General features: G+C 47.6%; 1 protein-coding gene across 3 annotated transcripts in view; it reads left to right on the top strand.

The window, feature by feature from the left end:
- BTBD7 (BTB domain containing 7) overlaps nt 1–21584 on the top strand; it is a 29610-nt gene extending 8026 nt beyond the window's left edge. The window contains exons 2-11 of one of the 3 annotated variants that reach the window (XM_073638289.1): nt 4743–4929; nt 5733–6812; nt 11943–12151; nt 12434–12509; nt 12973–13133; nt 13425–13568; nt 13735–13924; nt 14549–14727; nt 14824–15255; nt 16781–21583. In XM_073638289.1, coding sequence (XP_073494390.1) covers nt 4848–4929; nt 5733–6812; nt 11943–12151; nt 12434–12509; nt 12973–13133; nt 13425–13568; nt 13735–13924; nt 14549–14727; nt 14824–15255; nt 16781–17569 — 3342 coding nt within the window. In that variant the 5' untranslated portion in view covers nt 4743–4847 and the 3' untranslated portion in view covers nt 17570–21583. Of the gene's footprint in view, nt 1–4742; nt 4930–5732; nt 6813–11942; nt 12152–12433; nt 12510–12972; nt 13134–13424; nt 13569–13734; nt 13925–14548; nt 14728–14823; nt 15256–16777 lie in introns of those variants that run through there. The other 2 variants (XM_073638288.1, XM_073638290.1) reach the window with 2 other exon arrangements.
- The last annotated feature ends 741 nt before the right edge of the window (nt 21585–22325 follow it).

Below are 22325 nucleotides of genomic sequence, written 5' to 3'. Positions count from 1 at the left end.
GAGTTACCTCCTGTATTATACTCCAGAGCTGCACTCACTATTCTGCTGGTGCAGTCACTGTGTACACACATTACATTACTGATCCTGAGTTACATCCTGTATTATACTCCAGAGCTGCACTCACTATTCTGCCGGTGCAGTCACTGTGTACATTACATTACTGATCCGGAGTTACATCCTGTATTATACCCCAGAGCTGCACTCACTATTCTGCTGGTGCAGTCACTGTGTACATACATTACATTACTGATCCGGAGTTACATCCTGTATTATACTCCAGAGCTGCACTCACTATTCTGCTGGTGAAGTCACTGTGTACATACATTACATTACTGATCCTGAGTTATATCCTGTATTATACTCCAGAGCTGCTCTCACTATTCTGCTGGTGCAGTCACTGTGTACATACATTACATTACTGATCCTGTGTTACATCCTGTATTATACCCCAGAGCTGCACTCACTATTCTGCTGGTGCAGTCACTGTGTACATACATTACATTACTGATCCGGAGTTACATCCTGTATTATACCCCAGAGCTGCACTCACTATTCTGCTGGTGCAGTCACTGCGTACATACATTACATTACTGATCCGGAGTTACCTCCTGTATTATACCCCAGAGCTGCACTCACTATTCTGCTGGTGCAGTCACTGTGTACATACATTACATTACTGATCCGGAGTTATATCCTGTATTATACCCCAGAGCTGCACTCACTATTCTGCTGGTGCAGTCACTGCGTACATACATTACATTACTGATCCTGAGTTACATCCTGTATTATACTCCAGAGCTGCACTCACTATTCTGCTGGTGCAGTCACTGTGTACATACATTACATTACTGATCCTGTGTTACATCCTGTATTATACTCCAGAGCTGCACTCACTATTCTGCTGGTGCAGTCACTGTGTACATACATTACATTACTGATCCGGAGTTACCTCCTGTATTATACCCCAGAGCTGCACTCACTATTCTGCTGGTGCAGTCACTGTGTACATACATTACATTACTGATCCGGAGTTATATCCTGTATTATACCCCAGAGCTGCACTCACTATTCTGCTGGTGCAGTCACTGTGTACATACATTACATTACTGATCCTGTGTTACATCCTGTATTATACTCCAGAGCTGCACTCACTATTCTGCTGGTGCAGTCACTGTGTACATACATTACATTACTGATCCGGAGTTATATCCTGTATTATACTCCAGAGCTGCACTCACTATTCTGCTGGTGCAGTCACTGTGTACATACATTACATTACTGATCCTGAGTTACCTCCTGTATTATACTCCAGAGCTGCACTCACTGTGTACATACATAACATTACTGATCCTGAGTTACATCCTGTATTATACTCCAGAGCTGCGCTCACTATTCTGCTGGTGCAGTCACTGTGTACATACATTACATTACTGATCCTGAGTTACATCCTGTATTATACTCAGGAGCTGCGCTCACTATTCTGCTGGTGCAGTCACTGTGTACATACATTACATTACTGATCCTGAGTTACATCCTGTATTATACTCCAGAGCTGCACTCACTATTCTGCAGCTCAGGTATGTGGAGGTCTGGTTATGTGCAGGGTTTTGGTTTTGCACTTTTGCATGTTATCAGGCATAGTGAATATAGCAGCATGGTCACCATTTGGTCCCTAAATAATTTTTCCTCCCGGATTGGTGCGGTTGTGACCCGGTAATCTGCATCTTGGCGGCTGCTTGTATCTTCGGTTTCCTGTTTACGTGAGATAGTAGATGAGCATGTGCAGTCGGGGATGTAATGAGGAGATGTGCCGGACGCTGCGTTGTCAGCTTATATCTGGTCACTGTGTGCGGGGGATGAATCCACCATCTATAGACGCGCGGTGAATCTGCTGCTGATCCGCGTGTCGCCGGCTGGATGTACATTGATTATTTATCACATTGATGGTGAGAAGATGGTGAGTCTGTGATGTCTCCAGTAGTAAGAAACCAGACTCTGTGGATAAGCGGCGACAGATGAGTCTGGCGGCTGCTCATCTCGCTTCCCTAGTAGGAATATGATTGTGCAGCCAACGAGGGAGCAGCGCGGAATAATCCAGGTGCCCGGAGAGGACGCCCACTTCTCTGTTCACATCTAAAGCACATGTTGGTTTACCAGAGAGCAGTGCATTGTGGGTGCTCCTTTATTGAGACCTCAGGCTTTGGTCAACCTGCAGAATTCTTAATGCAGCGCTGGATGTAGCTAGAGACTGCAGGTTGGAAAACATTTGCTTGATTTTGTAGTCTGGAAGCTGGAGACGATATTGGTCGGAGAGTTGTATGTAATTTGCTTTATGTGAGATCACAGCTTGTCTTCCCAGATTGTTAAAGGGATTTGTGAAAAAAAAGTGTAAATCTTAAGAAATGTCCAACTTAAAGGAGCTGTTGTATCTTAGTAAGTGTCGGCATGCTGCTAGGATATGCCGTCACATAATCGCTGGTGGTTCAACTTCTGAGACCCCTAACGTTCCTGAGACTGAAGGGGCCGCAGCCAAGTTGTAACCCTGACATCCGGCTGTGCTGGGAACTACCGCTGACCGCACTGACATGAATAGTGCTGCGCTGCAGTAGGGGCAAGGAGCACTCCTGTGCAGGGGACGCAGCAATGGGGGTCTTGTATATCAGATCCCCAGCGATCAATTAGTCATGGTCCAGAGCCATCATTTACCAAGATGACAATACAGAGCGGTCCCCACGTTGCCGTTATTATTGTTGTGCAGATGTGAACGGAGCCTATAAAGGTTATTTTTGGAGAATATTTTTTTGTGCTTTGCTTTTATAGTCTTCAGATCTCTGCTTGCTCTTGGTGAATATGGAGACATTTATTATATTCTGAGGCCGGCTCTAATCTATTGCTTCCTACAGGTGAGACTTTACTACGAATTTTGTTTAATCTAAGCAAATGTCTCACCGACCTGATCGCCCCCTGACACCATTAATGAGCCTAAAATGTGCACAGGAAAGCGGCAGCCACTTGTCTCTCAGCTGCACTACAGCAGGGTTTTTGTGCTGCCCGCTTATTTAGCATCCAATCTAGACAAAAAATAAGGTTCTATTCACTGTCTGCAAGCAGAGCTCTTATACTTAGGAGGGAATAAAGCACAGCATGTTTTTCTAGACGCTGAATATTTCCTCGCAGTCGGAGATCCCCCTATAGCCGACGTGTTAGGATGGGAGCTGTGTCCCTTCTGTTTCCTCATATGTTCTCCAGATGTTCTGGAAGTTTCTTCAGCACTGAGACACTTTTCTGCTAATTATTGTTTTAGGATGTCTTTTTAGACTCTGTTCACATCTGCGCTGGAGGAGCCTTTGCAGAATCTGCCTGAGCTGCCGGACAATGTTGTGCAGCGACCTGATGAATCTCATAATGGAAAGTCGTCAGGTGCCATTCTAGTCGGTGGAGTCGGTCTGGTCACTGATCCGGCGCTGCCAGCAATAGTTTACTCGTTGGTGTAATAAGACTCGTATCTTTTACCTAAAGGGCCCTTTCACCTCTAGACTAAGTGCACACGGCCCACTTCACCCTTTGCATCCAGATCGGTTTATGCCGCTGATTTGTCCTGCAGCCGTCAATGGATACGATTAATCCTTCCTCTGTAACACTCTGCAGAGTCTGTCTCTGAATACTCTCCATGTGCACATACCTATAATATCCAAAGCTTCAAATAAATGAACAGCGAGGAGGAAAGGAACAAACCGGCACATCCTGCTCCGCAGCTAGACAATGCCGGCATTCATACCGAGTCAGAGCAGAGCCGTGATGAGTATCTATAAAAGATTGACTAGACACTCGTCGCCCGGCTCGGCTGCCTCCCGTCGCCCGGCTCGGCTGCCTCCCGTCGCCCGGCTCGGCTGCCTCCCCTCGCCCAAAAAGAAAAAAAAAAGGAAATCTGTTTTGCAAACCCCTCCTGTATCGTATCCACAGATGATATGTAGAACAATACAGAATATGCAGTCTGATCCCATAGGTGTAAGTCACTGCCTATAGGATATGTGTGCAGTCATTGCTCTGCATAGGAGCTGTTGGCACAAAACGGAACGGAAAGATGTTCTTAGCAACTCGGACTTTCTTCATTTATTTTAGTTGCAAATGTCTTCACATCCCCCCCCCCCCCTGTCAAATAGAAGTTGTACATATTAGATGTATGTATCATCCAAGCACTCCGATTTCAATGGGACCAGCCATCTGATGGTTATGGGGGCATGCTGACTCTTGGCTCAGAGTATTGTTATGTGGGGGGTCAGGAGAGAGAGCTGTCAGACAAGCCTGTTCCCAATAATTGAGGTCCTAAAGCCCCTTGTGGTATCACTGTTGCATTCACTTCTATGGGCAAACGAGGTGACTGGAGCAGCAGTCGGTCATACTACTGCTCCATTCACATAGGACTTTTGGGGTCCCATCGATCAAACTTTTAGTGATTATTAGCTTTCCCGTGATCGTCGGGTCCTACCTGTGGGTCCCCATTAATCTTTAAAGTTGAGGCACCACAGCTTCCTTGTTGTGCAGAGATCTGTAGCCGACCCCTCTCCCTGCAGAACATTCAGCCCGGACCCCAGGGATATTATAGCGCTAAATCCCTTTTTCTCAGGACCAGTCATTGAGGTCATTGAGGTCCTAGCAATGTGCTATCATTTATCAGTATGAGAAGACCCCTGTGACTTTTCAGAGGTGATTTTGCTCTCACAGTTGTTCTTTCTTTCCAGACATGGATCGTCATCTTTCAGGAGAACCTGGGATTCAGAGTTACACAGCGATGTGGGATAAAACTTTGGACAGCGGTCAGGCAAGATGTCTGAGTGACTGACGACATGGGTGTGAATGCTTCAAGCTACCCCCACTCGTGTTCCCCGAGGGTAGGGGGAAACTCGCAGACGCAGCAGACCTTTATAGGTAAAGTATCGCCGGACTATTCTATTACATACAACTGCTATCCTGTGTGTGAATCCCCGTATGATGCCAGGGCTTGACATTTCTGACATTTTTACATAAATGTGTGAGAATCTGCACTTGCATTACTGCTTTTACAACACCAGGGTTATCCCAAATTAGCAAGTGATGATCACTGGGGGTCCGACCAGTTCCAAAAACTGGGCTATGTCTGCTCCGCCGGTTCTGTAGAGGATGAACGGAGCGGTGATGCACATGCTCAGCGCCCTCTTCTCAGGATATAGGGGGGTCCGGTGCATAGCTGATAACTTGCACAGTTAATATAGACTGCCTTTACTATGTTTATGGAGTTATATGCTGCTTCTTGACGGAGCAATAAATGTAACCCCCACAATCGCCTAGTAAATGGGTTGTTTGTGGCTGCTGACTTCCATATCGGGAGGTGTGTGGTGCCAGTGACGATGCGTCCACTTATATCTGGCCGGGACACAGCTGTCGTATTCAGAAACCTATTACATGTGTATACGTCCCGGACGATACGCGAGGATGCACAGTCATCGGCACCCCCAATTATATAGGGACGTGCCGTGGTAAGTGCAGCGATCTCCCTCAAAGCGACTGTCCATACAGTGCAGCACGTATATATCATCTACGCAAAGGCAGGGATTGCCAGTAATGATGCCGGCTCTTACCCTTAAAGACCGGTGGGATTTCTAGAAGCAATACGGGGGACAGTAGGGGTAAAATAAGGCAGCTTTCAGAACCTCTTACTAATGTCTCCTCCTTTCCCTCTTTTTTTTTCGTAGGAACTTCCTCCTACTCTCACCAAGGTTATGGTTACGACTCCAAGTTATACAGCCTTGAACATGGCCACGAAAAACCACAAGACAAGAAAAAGAAAACCTCCGGCCTCGCCACGCTCAAAAAGAAATTCATCAAGCGGAGGAAGTCGAGCCGGTCGGCGGATCACGCCAAGCAGATGAGAGAACTGCTGTCCGGCTGGGACGTCCGAGATGTCAACGCTCTCGTGGAGGAGTATGAGGGGACGGCGGCCTTAAAGGAGCTCTCTCTGCAGGCTAACGTGTCACGTCCAGAGACTCGGACTTTACAGAAGGATATGGCCGACCTGTATGAGTACAAGTACTGTACGGATGTGGATCTGATATTCCAGGAGACCTGCTTCCCCGTGCATCGCGCCATATTGGCAGCCAGGTGTCCTTTTTTTAAGAAGCTGCTGTCGTCGTCTCCGGAGTATGGGGCGGAAATCATCATGGATATCAATACCGCGGGTATCGACATGCTGATGTTCTCTGCCCTCTTACACTATCTGTACACGGGGGAGTTTGGCATCGAGGACTCCAGGTTCCAGAATGTGGATATTCTCGTACAACTCAGCGAGGAATTCGGTACCCCAAACTCGCTGGACTTCGACATGCGCGGGCTCTTTGACTACATGTGCTACTATGACGCGGTGCTCAGCTTCTCCTCCGACTCCGAGCTGGTGGAACAGTACGGGGCTCAGAGCTGCTTGGAGGAGGAGCTGCAAGCGCACAAAGCCATCCTCTCCGCGCGTTCTCCGTTCTTCCGCAACCTGCTGCAAAGGCGAATACGGACTGGGGAGGAGATTACTGACCGGACATTAAGGACTCCAACCAGAATCATTCTAGATGAATCCATAATACCAAAAAAATATGCAAAAGTCATTTTGCATTGCATGTACACGGACGTGGTTGATCTGTCCTACGTCTTGCACTGTAGCCCATCCATTGGGAGCCTGAGTGAAGTGCAGGCTCTGGTAGCAGGAAAGCCAAACATGACCCGGCCGGAGGAAGCGATGGAGCTCTACCACATAGCACTGTTCCTGGAGTTCAATATGCTCGCACAAGGTGGGTACACGAGAACGGCCGACCTCAAATGATCACCTTCCAAGTATATACACTGGGGATTGCACCTGAATATATGGAAATGCACAGATGCGGAAAGCCAAATCTACCCCAGAAAGTTGCTAATGTGTAACCTAAAGTGCATCAATACTGCAGTGCAAATCATAGAAGTGCCAGAGACTGAGTATGCCCAGCTATACTGATAGTCTGACTAGTGATGGATTAATAGTGAGTGCAGCTCTGGAGTATAATACAGGAGGTAACTCAGGATCAGTAATGTAATGTATGTACACAGTGACTCCACCAGTAGAATAGTGAGTGCAGCTCTGGAGTATAATACAGGAGGTAACTCAGGATCAGTAATGTAATATATGTACACAGTGACTGCACCAGCAGAATAGTGAGTGCAGCTCTGGAGTATAATACAGGATGTAACACAGGATGTAACTCAGGATCAGTAATGTATGTACACAGTGACTGCACCAGCAGAATAGTGAGTGCAGCTCTGGAGTATAATACAGGAGGTAACTCAGGATCAGTAATGTAATGTATGTACACAGTGACTGCACCAGCAGAATAGTGAGTGCAGCTCTGGGGTATAATACAGGATGTAACTCAGGATCAGTAATATAATGTATGTACACAGTGACTGCACCAGCAGAATAGTGAGTGCAGCTCTGGAGTATAATACAGGATGTAACTCAGGATCAGTAATGTAATGTATGTACACAGTGACTGCACCAGCAGAATAGTGAGTGCAGCTCTGGAGTATAATACAGGGTGTAACTCCGGATCAGTAATGTAATGTATGTACACAGTGACTGCACCAGCAGAATAGTGAGTGCAGCTCTGGAGTATAATACAGGGTGTAACTCCGGATCAGTAATGTAATGTCTGTACACAGTGACTGCATCAGCAGAATAGTGAGTGCCACTCTGGAGTATAATACAGGAGGTAACTCCGGATCAGTAATGTATGTACACAGTGACTGCACCAGCAGAATAGTGAGTGCAGCTCTGGGGTATAATACAGGATGTAACTCAGGATCAGTGCACAGTGACTGTGCCATATAATAAGGATCCTTGGTATTGCAGTGATAATATGGCCTTGTTGTGCAGATGCCGCTGGGCGCTGGCTCTTTCTGCCGGGTCTGTATAGGCGGTGAGCACATATGGGACTGATTGACTTGTAATAGACGATGGAAGGAGACGGACAAATAAACAGACGTCTGCTTCTGAATTCTTTCATGTTGGGTCTGGGCTCTTCTTGTGTTTTTCGCTCAGTCGATGTTTCCTGTGTCCTCCTGTCGCCCGTTCACTATAAACATCCAGCCTTGCTATGTGTAGCCCTGGCTGTGCTCCTTTTATGAGCTTTGTCCTTTCATATCTTTTCCGGTTTTTGCTTTTTCTCTGCACATATTCGAGGGCTGAATCTCTGCTGGAGGCGACATAACACACACAGCTCACATCCAGTCTGAACAGCCAGAGTTTAGTGCAGTAACCCTGATCCCGCCGTCTCCTTTCCCTAAGTGTTAACTGCAGGAAGCTGAGATCCGGGCTCCTGTTTGCGGCCCACGTTTCGATCTTGTGTCCTGACCCAGCTGCAGTCGGTACTAGGATTGTGTCTTCTCTTGTACCGACCGGAGGTGATTAGTCTCCTGTAGTGATGAGCGAGCATGCTCTCCACTGCTCGGTACTCGCCCGAGCATCTCAGTAATCGAGATGCTCGGAACTCGCTGAGTACTTTCGAGATGCTCGGAACTCGCTGAGTACTTTCGAGATGCTCGGAACTCGCTGAGTACTTTCGAGATGCTCGGAACTCGCTGAGTACTTTCGAGATGCTCGGAACTCGCTGAGTACTTTCGAGATGCTCGGAACTCGCTGAGTACTTTTGAGATGCTCGGGCGGGAGCTCGGGTCCCCTCACTGCATGTCTGGCGCTATTTAGAGCACCAATCATGCAGGGATTGTCTGCCACTCACTGTAATGTCACAGCCATGGTGGTTGTGGCATTACAGTGATTGGCCAAATCGATGGGAACAGTGCTCACAGTGAAACATGAAAAGCCGGCAATTCATCAGCGACCTACACCGGTACCCGACAATTTATAACAGAAAGAATAGAGAATCACACATAGATTAGATAGATAGAAACATGTCAGTCACATATATAAGAAGTACAGTGACAGTGTTGATTACTGTACTTGTCATTTAGTGTTAAAATAAAGGATTTATTAAAAAAAAAAAAAATTGGCGTGGGGTTCCCCATAATTTTAGTCTCTAGCGGAGGTTAAGCAGACGGCTGGGGCAGATGTTTGAAGCCTGGGAAGGGGGTAATATCCACGGAGCTTCCCAGGCTACTAATATCAGCCCCCAGCTGAATACTTAGCCTTTACTAGCTTTTAAAATGGGGGACCCAAAAAAAATGACGTGGGGTCCCCCCTATTTTAATAGCTAGCAAAGGCTAGGCAGACAGCTGGGGGCTGATATTAATAGCCCAGGAAGGGTGCCATGAATATTGGCCCCCTCCCAGGCTAGAAACACCAGCCGTCAACCTCCCCAGAAATGGCGCATCCATAGGCATGCTTGCGCTCTGCAGTGTCTCTGAAGGATGACAAGCTGGATGGCAGCGCTCAGCTGCGATCCAGGCTGTCATCTCAATGCCATCCCAGCTTGGGAGAATTCTCCTGCTCAACGGTGAGCGCAGGAGAATTCTACCACGCTGTCAGTGACGTGCATGAGGTGAGCTGAGTTCATTGGGACATGACCTCGGCTCATCTGGATGCCGTCACAGCGAGACACTGAGGAGCGCAAGCATGCCTGTGCTTCTCCGTATCTGCGGGATGACAGGCTGGATGGCAGCTTTCGGCTGCGATCCAGCCTGTCATGCCAATGTAGCAGAGCTGGAGCCGTCCTGGGAACCATGGAAAGGTAAGGATGAGGTTGGTTTATTATTTTACTTTTATTGCAGAAGACATTGGCTTCAGCTGGAATGGGCGATACTGTAAGTATGGTTTAATTTAGAACATTAAAGAATTGTGTGTTTATTTCAATTAAAGTACTTTATTCTGGGTGTTTGTGTTTTTTTTACCTTTGACTATGGGGTTAGTAATGGGGGTGTCTTATAGACGCCTCTCCATTACTAACCTGGGCTTGATGTCAGCTGGCATTATAAGCTGACATCAACCCCAGCCCTATAACCACACTGCCACCGCTATAGGGCAGTGGGAAGAGCGAGGCTAAGTGCCAGAATTGGCGCATCCTATGGATGCGCCATTTCTGGGGCGGCTGACGGCTGGTGTTTCTAGCCTGGGAGGGGGCCAATATTCATGGCACCCTTCCTGGGCTATTAATATCAGCCCCCAGCTGTCTGCCTAGCCTTTGCTAGCTATTAAAATAGGGGGGACCCCACGTCATTTTTTGGGGGGGGTCCCCCATTTTAATAGCTAGTAAAGGCTAGGTATTCAGCTGGGGGCTGATATTAGTAGCCTGGGAAGCTCCGTGAGTATTACCCCCTTCCCAGGCTTCAAACATCTGCCCCAGCCGTCTGCTTAACCTCCGCTAGAGACTAAAATTACGGGGAACCCCCACGCTAATTTTTTTTTTTTAAATAAATCCTTTACACTAAATGACAAGTACAGTAACCAACACTGTCACTGTACTTCATATATATGTGACTGACATGTTTCTATCTATCTAATCTATGTGTGAAGCTCTATTCTTTCTGTTATAAATTGTCGGGTACCGGTGTATGCCGCTGCTGAATTGCCGGCTTTTTTAAAGAGACGGTGCATGAAAATCGGAGGGCACTAGTGTGTTCCAAGTGCCCTATGTTTTTCATGCACCCTCCTATATACCCTGCCTGTCTGCCTATATATTCTGCCTGCCTGACGTTTAATTGAGCACTGTTCCCATTTGGGCAATTTTTGACCTTCTGCAGACTGCTGGGGGGGATCGCCAGAAAAATGCTCGAGTTTCCCATAGACTTACATTGGGCTCGTTGCTCGGGTCGAGCACCCGAGTATTCCAATGTGCTCGACCCGAGCAAAGAACACCAGAGCATTTTAGTGCTGTCTCATCACTAGTCTCCTGCTCTGCAGCTCCGGGTGAAGCATCAAATAACTGGTTATTTGGGGAAAAATATTAATTTTCAGTTCTGTTCCGTCCGCTCCGTTACTTTAAGAATGGAGAAGTGATTCCTTTTTCTTTTTCTATTCTATTTTTTTCATTTCCTTGTATGAATGTCAATGAAACTTCTCCATAAAATGTTCACTACTTCTGCCAAAACTTGGCTCTATTAAGATTATCCTTATTATGTCATGCCCCGGGGGGTGACAAGTGTATTCTGGGGACAGAGGAGAGCTGCTGAGGGATTCTAGGGACAGGGGAGAACGATGCAGGCATTTTGAGGGTAGGGGAGGGTGCCGGAGCAAATGAGAGCAACTTGGGCAGGGGAGGGAAACCGGAGGAGGGCTTCTGGGGGCAGGGGAGGGTGATGTAGGCATTTAGGTCGGGAGGGCTTCTGGGTGGCAGGAGAGGGCTTCTGGGGGGGGGGGGGCAGGGGAGGGCGGCAGGAGAGGGCTTCTGGGGGGGGGGGGGGCAGGAGAGGGCGGCCAGAGGAGGGCTTCTGGGGGGGGGGGGGGGCAGGAGAGGGCGGCCAGAGGAGGGCTTCTGGGGGGGGGGGGGGGCAGGAGAGGGCAGCCAGAGGAGGGCTTCTGGGGGGGGGGGGGCAGGAGAGGGCAGCCAGAGGAGGGCTTCTGGGGGGGGCAGGGAAGGGTGATGCAGGCATTTTAGGTCGGGAGGGCTTCTGGGTGGCAGCAGAGGACTTCTGTGGGCAGGCAGAGGAGGGTGATGCAGGTATTTTGAGGTTAATGTAGGGTGACGAGGCATTCTGGTCTGCTGCCGGTTGTTGCATTCCACCCCCCCTACAGGACACAAGCATGCTCAGCCATATTGCACGTTCTTGGGTATGGGGGAGTCGGTAGAGAGCGGTAGCTTTGTGTCACCATTGTGGTTCCAGACGTCGTATCCTGGACGGGGGGGGGTTTGGCCTTTTGTCTTCTGTATTATGTGACACCATTCTGTTGATTGACCCATCAGTCCGTCTCGGCGTATTTACTGTCTCCTATCTTTCAGGCTGCGAGGATATCATAGCGGAGAGCGTCTGTCTAGACACCTTAATCGCCATCTTGAAGTGGAGCTCGCAGCCCTACGGCTCCCGCTGGGTGTACCGCCAGGCGCTGCACTTCCTGTGCGAGGACTTCTGCCAGGTCATGACCTCAGATGTCTTCTACGAGCTGAATAAGGACCATCTGCTGAGCGTCATCCAGTCCGACTATCTGCAGGTACCGCTGCCGTCCCTGGTACCGTCCGATATTAAGCTGACAATTCATCAGCTTCTTAGAGGGGTTGAACCATAAATGCCAGTGAGCACTGGGTTATAGGGAGATGATGACCTGCTGGACCCGGAGGACAGGATCTCCAGCAGTCGGCCCGTCATCACCAGTCCTGCAGGATGTTCTGCTGGGTTTCTGCTAATAAATTGCTGCGCAGAGTTCATTGAAAGTCGCATATTACTGTGACCCTCATGCCACAGTTTAATTTTTTTTTTTTCTTTCCTTTTGAAGTCAAGTGAGCAAGATATTCTGAAATATCTCATCAAGTGGGGAGAATACCAGCTAATGAAGAGGATAGCTGACCGAGGTAAGATCCTTCATGGGAAGCCCACAAAGAAAACACAAGCGCTTCATTCAGTCCTCGCTATGCGGAGACATTTTACAGTGCGATAGATTTGATTTTATAGGGTTATCGGCTACCCCAGGAGCTGCGTTCAGTGGGACCCCCACAGCGATCAGCAAGTCCTCAATCATCTTGTGAATTGGTGATAACTTGCAATGTCGGGTAACCCGAAACATATCAGTACATCCATGCTGGGGTCCGCAAGTGTGGAGGGGGCTCAGGAGCTGCGTTCTCTCCAAACATGACAGATGCCGACTGATGAAAGTGCAAAAAAGGACAAATTTTCCGGGAGCGAAGGGGTTAACCATTTAGTTTCGACTCCGCTTTTTATACAGATTATATGTATTTTTTATTTTTTTTCAGGTATTTTTAGAATTTTAAAGCCTGACTTCTTGCAGTAAGAAAAACGTTGTTCCTTGTATTTCAGAGCCGAATCTGCTGAGCGGCACGGCGCACAGTGTGAACAAGCGAGGAGTGAAGCGCAGGGACCTGGATGTGGAGGAGCTGAGGGAGATCCTGTCTCCTCTGCTGCCTTTCGTCCGCATCGAGCACATCTTGCCCATGAACAGCGACGTCTTGAGCGACCCTGTAAGTATCTTACCTGAGCTTAGTTTTAGTAGTTCTGTTGTTTGCAGCATTTCTAAGCAAATTACTCAGAACTGCGTGTCTTACCCACCAAAGGACATGTCATATGCAGAAATAAGTACACCCCTTACATCTTGCATTAGAGACCACCTTAGTGAGAGCTTTATTTGTTGTCACCACTGAGGGCGGCTCGAGGCTTTATTTTAGGGGTCACATTATATGTGAATTTGTAACTTGAGGCTTTGTCTGGTGACTTTTATATACCATCATTATTATTTTTCTTTTGTTTTGTAGATGAAGCGGGGTCTGATCAGCACTCCTCCCGCAGATATGTTGCCAACGTCTGAGAGCGGCAAGTCAAACTCCTGGTTACGGCAAAAGAATGCCGGCATTTACGTCCGGCCCAGACTGTTCTCGCCGTACGTGGAGGAAGCGAAGGTAACGCTTGGGCTCACACAGCCCTGACCCTCATTTATTGCCCGTCAGCCCCCCCCAAGGGATAAGCCATTCGTTGTGAAGAACCCTTTTGATAGGGAAAATGTCTTTAATTAATCGGTGCAGAAAAAAAAAAAATCTTTACTCAATTTTTTTTCTACTTTTGCAGTCCGTGCTGGATGAAATGATGGTAGAGCAGACGGATCTGGTTCGTTTAAGGATGGTGCGAATGTCCAACGTTCCTGACACATTGTACATGGTGAATAACGCCGTGCCGCAGTGCTGTCACATAATCAACCACCAGCAGATAAGCAGCAGCCAAGCAAGTCCTCCCACCGTCGTAGCAAATGAGATTCCAGGTGATTGATGCTCGTATAATGGGCCCGTGACAATAAAAATATTCTGCCTAGTGCATAAAGTACGGTGGCGGCTCAGTGATCTCTGGGTTTTTGGACGTCTATATGTTCTCCTTATGTTTTCTTGTTCCCATAAACAAAGTTGTGGATTAATTGGTTTCTAATGAAGTTAGTGTGCACTAGTGGTATAAATATATGTAAAGGGTTACTTCTAAAATAAAAAATCAAACTATCTCCTGTCCATAGAATTGGGGACAGATTGCTGAGGGTCCAACACCTGGGACACAGCGATCTCCAGATCGGGGTCCTCTGCAGCCCCATACTGAATAGAGCCGGGGCACATGTGCGGCCTCCGATTCCTTCATTGTCTATGGGGCTGCTGAGCACAGCGCTCCGCTATTTCCATCAGTCCCATAGACTATGAATGGCGTGGAGCCACGCATGTGCCCCGGCTTTATGCAGACTGGGGTCCCAGCTGTCGGGCCCCCCGCGATCAGTTATCCTCTGACCTGTTTATAGTGAAAAACTTTAGTTTTTTGGATGAGAGAGTAACCCATAAATAGGCTTTTAAGATAGAAGAAAGTCACAATATTCACGACTGACAGATTCTGCTTGATTTGTCTCTAGTTCCTCCTCTCCTGGTGGTGAAGGAGATGATCCGACGGCTGCAGGAACTTCGCCACACGGAGCAAGTCCAGCGCGCGTACGCCTTAAACTGCGGAGAAGGTGCTACTGTCAGCTACGAGATCCAGATTCGAGTCTTGAGGGAGTTCGGGTTGTCTGATTCTGCGGCCGAGCTGTTACAAGTAAGTGACCTTGGATGGCATTTGTGTGTTACACCGTACGAGCGTTTCCTCTGTCCTTGGCATCTGTATATTTACAGTCCATATTTTCCTTTGCAGAATCCTCACAAGTTCTTTCCAGATGACAGGTTTGGTGATGAAAGCCCACTTCTGACCCTGCGCCAGTCTGGGAGATGTAGGATTAACAGCACCCCCGCTACGGAAACCATGTTTACAGACATAGACTCTTATGTGGCCTTCCATCCTCCGTTGCCCCCTCCGCCGCCCCCTTATCATCCGCCAGCTACACCCATTCACAATCAGTTCAAGGTGGGCTGGAAGCACCGAGTGCCTAGCCAACACCCCGCCCGCTCCTTCTCCTACCCCTGCAACCACACAGTGTTCCACTCCAGGACCATCCCTAAAGCCACGCCACCTTCCTACCTACCTGGCGTCAAAACTGTTCCCCCTGATTGCACTAACAATACCGGCTTTGGAAGACAGACGGTAGCAGCGGCCGCAGCAGCCGCCATGGCAGCGGAACAGCAAGCGGTGAGTCCGTGTCATATGGGCAATATCCAGTGCTTCCTCCCTCGTGTGCCATTGGGTGTGTTTTATTGTTTCTCTATATACTTTTATTTTAATACTTTTTTTGGAGACTCCCATCGATGCAATTGCAGTGAGGAGTTTTAATAGAGTGACAGGACAGTCGAGCGTGAGCACCACCACTCTTATGGGGGTCTTGGAAACAGGCAGTCGCTGCAGGTTGTGCAGATGAGGGGGAACGGTGGACTGAAAACACCAATTTTAGTGATTAGTCGGTACCCGTGGCGAGGACCACACCTGTCCTGTGTACGGATGCCCACCGTCATATATCAGAAAGCCCCTCATACATAGTCTTTTATTGGATTTTTTTTTTTACAAATGGTCCAAAAATGATTGACTAAGATATATACAACTGGAGGATTTCAGAATATCAAACATAAACAAACGCCCTAATAAAATATACTTTTATATACTGCAGAGGTTGGCACTCTAGAAAGTACACAAGATTGGCGTCCCCACTCAACATCATCTCACCCTGTGAACCCTACAGAGACCCTATACCATAATATCTACCCCTAATAGTAAGGGTTCCCCTTTAGGACCTGGTGATATGATAGCTATGTGGGGTTTTTTTGCACTTATTTCATTTGTTCATTTTTTTGAGTGGATTTTGTAGAAATGTGGGATTTGACTTAATTTCTAACACTTCTTCCCAGATTAGGGTTTTTGACAATTTTTCCTTTTAAGCACTGTGGCACTTTATTGTTATCCATCACTATATGTGGTAGGCAGCTATAGTATGCTTTATTTGATTTATGTGATATTCCCATATGGATATTAACTCCGTCTTCCCCAATTCAGGGGAACCTTTACTATTAGGGGTAGATATTATGGTATAGGGTCTCCTAGGGTAAGACTACGTTGAGCGGGGGCGCCAATCTTGCGTACTTTCTAGGGTGCCAACCTCCGTTGTGAGGTAGGGTGATTGCTTAGGGTGCATCATGTCCTCCCCTTCTCCTCCTTCTTTTGTTACCCCATACAAAAATAGTGGGAATCGATTGTGGCCCTGGGGCCATTTACCACTATTTCCTTTGTTTTGGTTGGTAGTTCTTTTTGTTCTTTTAATTATTAATAAAGAGTGTATTTTATTATATTTTTATACTTCTCGGACCCCTGCTGTCTCTCAGCACCGCTGCCCGTGTCCCCCACGAATGTCCTGCTTTCCTTCTAGTGTGGGAATAACCCATGACTCCTGCTGCCATCATTGCAGACCCGGGCAGCGGTGCCGTGGACCGGCTGGATCTTATAGTAACCTTTTACTTTTTTGCAAGAAAGGTTGAACTTGATGGACCTATTCATACTACGTTACTATGTTGGTAGACCTAAATTTGCAGTCCCTAGAGCCTGAGGCTGACCCCAACGTTGCATCAGTCACAGCGTGCGTTTGAGGGATTGCAACTGAAGTCGTCTTGCAAACCGCCCAGTCTTATTAATTCTACTTGTAATCGGCCTTGTTTCTTCTCTTTAGCAGTGTGGTGAACCGGTCCTAAACGAATTCATGCCAGATATAGCAATGGGTGTCTCCTCCATGTCACTGAAGGAGCGGAGGCTGCCGGAGCTCACCATGGACACCCATCAAGTGACGGACATGATGCCGCTGCACCCGCAGCACCACGCCTGCATGCCCAGCCGACACATGCACACGTCACGCAAGAAACAGACTGCAGAACAGAAAATAGATTCCCGCGACAGTCAGCCGGAGTACCCCGACTTCTACGACTTCTCCAACTCCGCCTGCCGGCCGTCCACGCCGGTCCCCAGCAGACACTCCCCTTTGGCCACGCAGGGCGTTTATTTCGGCCCGGATTTGTACAGTCACAGCAAACCACCTCCAAGTGGATTAAAACCCTCCTATCTCTCCAACCAGATGTCTCCAACAAAGCAAGACGACCCCAGGAGAGATTATCTGTTCTCCCAGGACAGTCACCCGCACAGGCAAAAGAATGAACCCTTACACCTCGATGTCTTAGAACAGCCTCCTCAAAGACTTGACCTTGCCCTCGCCGCCCAGGAGGGCGCCAACCACGGTTCTCACCACAACCGGGGGCGTACGAAAATGGAAGCGGACCTGACCTACGGCCTGACCTCTAGCAGACCCTCGCACTCTGCCTACAGCTCCGACCGCCAGGACGAGCGCGTGTTCAGGAGGATCGCAGACAGCGACCAGAGGGGCGGCGACCTGGAGCGAGAGGACACCGTGGGCAGGGAGCGACGGTCCCCCAATAAGCCGGACTTTCTCTACAAGAAATCCGCTCTCTGAGGAAACACAAAGAAAGAAAGAAAATCACCTCTCGACATAATCTCTGTGCCTAAAACTAGTGGAGTACAACACTTTTCTGAGCCGTGTGAATCTATGCTTTACTGGGGACGTAACCCGGCTCGCGCTGTTTTCTGCGCTGCGTCACGGCGGCTGCATGCTCCATGGCGGCTTCCTTTATATACAATGGACCTTTCTCTTTCGTTGGCACCTTGCTTTTATTTGCAGTCTTTTTGCACCTGAATACGTTCTTCGCCTCCCCTGATTTTCAGTGCGCCGGTTACTTATGGGAACAACGAGTTTTGTATAATTTTTTTTATTTCTTGTCTTGGGTTCAGTGGATTTCACTAACAATATTTTAATACGAGACAGAAAAGCGTTTATTTTGTAATAATGAAACGATCCAAAGAAGCACACGTAGGGTTCTGTGTCTTCATGCCGAGGGCGAGACACGTTCTGATGTCTTCCTTCTTGGCGTTAGAATCGCGTTTCGTCCCTTCGCTCGCGTCCTCATCTTTTGTCATGTCTGAGCAGGAGGCCATTCCTGCCGGCACACATGGAGTAGCCGAGCTGAGGTTGTCATTCGCTTCTCTGATATTGGGGTTTTCTGTATGAGATGGACAGTTCTTGACCTCACGATACAAACAGGCTTTATCTTGGCCGGTTGGACTGTCCTTTTTGTAGATTATAATCCCCCAAACTCTTGATACTTGCTATGATGCATTAGCAATTCAGCGTCCTAAAATCCCAGCGTGCAATGACAATGTTGACTCTGCTACGTCTGCACTGCGCTTTGTCCTAACCGATAGGATATAGGGTTTGTAGAGGAGTTTAGTGTCCGCATATAAGATGCATTTTTTTTTTTTAACAGTATTGACTGTAAATTTTAAGCATTATCAATGTATTACAAGGCTTATGGCGCCACTGTGCCATCGTGGTCGATTGCTGTCATACAAGGTGCTGCCGGGCTCTTTGATAGCGTGGATGGACGTCCAGGATTTACCGGTTTGATTTCTTTGTTGCAGGCTTATGTCATGTGGCTCCTCGAGGGCGGGGCTACTGGAAGGGGCTGTCAGCTTATTGGTCGAACAAGCCATGATGGTCAGATATTGTTAACCCAATGGTCAGAAGAACGTGGTGGATCGTACTCGTCACTGGTACAGCTGAAGTTCTGGTGACTTCTTACAGCAGCGATTTGTGCCGTATGCCGGGGTCTCTGTACTCGTGGGATATTCTGTTCCTTAGAGGTGGGCTGAGACCACAAGATTCTTCTTGGGCAGGATTGGTGCAGACGTACCGGATCGGCCCAGCTGTAGATGCTTTAAAGGGATCGTTCAGTCTTCTGCAGCTTTCTAAGACACCTACTCTCCTTTTTCAAGATCTTTGCTTGCTGTCAGCAAATTTTGTATTTTTGTCTCGTCCAGAGGCACCAAAACTGCAATGAAAATCCAGTGTGTGTGTATTGGGTCCAGACAATCCTCTGCGAGCCGAAGCCACCGGCAGCACAAATCTCTCCTCGTTTTACTCCAGATGCAATGTACAAGCCCCGACTTTTGTTTTCCCTTCTACTGAGACTGGACGCAATTGCGGAAAAACTTCCGCTGTGAAAAGAATTACGTCTATAAGAATTGCAGTCACTGTCGGCGAGCGGAGATCTGGGTGAGGAGCGAATCCAAACACCAGGGACAGATTTAATACCGTAACTTGGAGTTTTCTACAATTTGTAATTGTATTGATAAAGTCAGAATATGCAATCTGCGCTTCTTCCTTCTAAAAGTTTTAATATTTTTTGCCGTAAAGTTTTTTTAATTACAATCTGCATTTTGCCGGCTGCTCCTCTTCCCCGATAATCCATGTCCACTTTTTTTTTTTTTTTAGACTGGTGAAGCAGTAAAACCTTGTTGTAAAGTGCTGAATACATGTGGTCCGTGATAACGGTGCAGGACCCGGGCGGCCGTGCCGCGATATCGCTCCTGGCTCAGGGGCTGATGGCTCTTATAGTAGCACAGTGGCCATCACCGTACCCCTCCTGATCTGCCATCTGTTAAACCTCTACATCACATGGCATCCCCCATACTGGCAGCAGCCGCATTTCCTACCTCCAATGAGCTGTAAGGGCACAGTCTGTTTTCTGTATATTCAGTGTTATCCAAGTACAAGCTGGGGGGGCAGGGGAGACCCCTCTTTAGCCTCGGGTCCCATAGCAATGCGTTTCGGGACGGTAGCAGCCTCTGTCTGTGTGTAGTCCTGTCCCACGGCTCCGACGTGCCCATCGCTGCCTGCGTACTCATCAAGATATACCTCAATGTCGGCTCCTGCGACCTGATAACATCAGGGGGCTCTGTCCAGGGGATACGGTGACCATATTCCTGGGGCGATGGCCACCGTGTGTGTGTATTCAGCCTGCTGATATTCCCACTGTGCCCGCCTGTCAGCACCAGTGCATGTATTCAGCCTCCTGACGGGGTCTTCTATGAGTTATCGAGTCATGGAGCAGGATCTATGGACGTCTTATTTCCTTGCATGCCGTTTTAAGGGACAGCTGCTTCGCCTCTGCTCTGCCAGGAAGGCCATGGCCGCGGATACTCGCATGAAATCACAATTTGTGTTTTCTTAGAACTATGCATCGTGTCGTCCCCTTGTTATTCCTCCTGGAAATGTGTGAATGAATTGGCAGCCCTTGTTACAGGGGCGCGTCTTTGCACCGATTGTACTGCGTCAGGCTATGGAGAGATGCCTCTAACTGGTAACACCCAGCTTCTACTTTTCCAGGAGGAATAACAGAGGAACAGCTCCAGCATTCATATTTCATGAGGATTTTAATTCGAGGAATAACCGACGTTTCGAAGTGTCCCAGGATTTGTTGCATCCGAGCAAAGTATTGTATAATCAGTTAGGCCTCGTTCACACACACTTGCTGTACGTTATCCCCCCTGTATGGACCAAATCCGGCATCCAGAGCGGATGCAACCCACCCTGCCGAGCCAGGCGGCTGCATTAGCTCCTGTCCGTGCCGCAAGAACTGGATGTACGCCCGTCCTGTGTCCGCGCCGTGCGGGTCTCCTCTTGCAGCAGAACTGTAGATCTTCTCTGTGACACTGTCACGACAAATCTGCTGTGCTTCATACCAGATCAGAGCATTTTCATCCGAGGTGCTAACATTCCTGCATTGCCTTCACTATTCCTGCTGCTGGAGGGGTTAATAGGGCTCCTGTGTCGTCGTCGTCCCCCCCCATGTAAAGTGTCTGTCCGCTCACCTATTTTGATGACTCTCCTTTTATTGTATATTTGTCACCCTGAGAGACCCCCATAAAGAGCTTAATCTCTATTGGGCTCCAGCAAAATGGCGGCTTCTCCATCCGTCCCTGTTCAGTTCCGGTACAGTAACATGATGAATTACGTAACTTTTTTTTTTTTTTCTAGCTTTTATGTCTGCTTTATCTAGTATTGATCCATTTGTGGCGTTTGTCGTGTGTGTGTCTTGTGACCTGGTGCTGTACGTGAACAGTGATTTTATATGGATTTTTTTTGTGCCTGTCCCTTTAAAAACAAAAAAAAAAACACAAACCCCGGCGGCTTTTTTTTTTTTTTTTGCTTTTGCAATGTCCCCTCCGTCCAAGAGGGGGCAGTACGGACTCTCCCCATGACAATCAGGTCCTCGCCGACAATCGTAGGCCGTTTCGGACTGTGGTGATCTCGTTGATAGGATTGTGCGTGTTTAGAGATGTGATGATGTAAATTTCCCTACGGAAACATGGAGGGACAAAAAGCTTAAATTATTCTGTACATTTTCTCCTCCCCCCGGTATTAGGTTGTGATGTAATGCACGTGGTATGGTGTTTGAAGTTTACTAATGCTTGTCGATGGACACGAGGACGTCTTTTCATTCCGCCGCATTAATTCTCCGTTTATTACGGTTTTTTTTTTTACATTTTTTTGCACTTCAGCGCAAACTCGTGCACTATAAAAAAAAAAAACATTCCAATGAACGGATGGGGAATTTGCGCAATTTTTTTTTTGTTTTTGGGGGGGGGGGGGGGGCAGCTGGACGCGTCCTAGAAGATGATAGTCTACGACTCCCCCCCCCCCCCCCCCCAAAAAAAAAAATTCCTAAAGTTTTTTTATTTTTAGGAATACAGTTACTATGATAACGGGCAACAAATAAAATTAATTTACCATATTTGTGTTGAACACTGATTGACGGGAACTTGGCTGCAGAATCTGACTACAAACGGGTTTGTTGTCTGTTACCATGGAAACACAAGTCCGCACGGAACCCGTAGGCACAAAATGATAGCAAATTTTTTAAGACTATTTGTAAAATTTCTTCTTTTTTTTCAGTTTCCTTGCATTGAAACAATTTTAAAAACTTGGTTGCAAATGTGGACATAAGATTTGCCCCTGTAGGACACGTCTCGGGGCTGTATAAGGGCCCCGTCCTGGATTATTTTACCCTGCAGAATTCAGATCTCATCAATGTGATTGTCCAGTCCTTCGTAAATTAAGAGAAAAAAAAAGTTCTGCAACTTATTATTAACACTGGCCCCGATTCATCATGTGATTTGATTTTTTTTTTTTTTTTTTTTTTTTTGTACCAAATACACGAATTTTGCAAAAAATGCTAAATGCTTTTGTTTTGTACCTTTAGCGGGCCTCACAACATTTCTCTAAATAGGCGCTAAAGTCGCTCACAACTCTTAACATTTGTGCAAATATTTTTGGCATAGAAAAAAAATCACCGCGGGAAAGTCTTTAAAAA

Source organism: Phyllobates terribilis, unplaced genomic scaffold (genome assembly GCF_046119375.1).
Source record: "Phyllobates terribilis strain yellow unplaced genomic scaffold, ASM4611937v1 Scaffold_7__3_contigs__length_470593459, whole genome shotgun sequence".
Classification (NCBI taxonomy): Eukaryota; Metazoa; Chordata; class Amphibia; order Anura; family Dendrobatidae; genus Phyllobates; species Phyllobates terribilis.
This window is presented reverse-complemented; position numbering and strand designations above follow the sequence as displayed.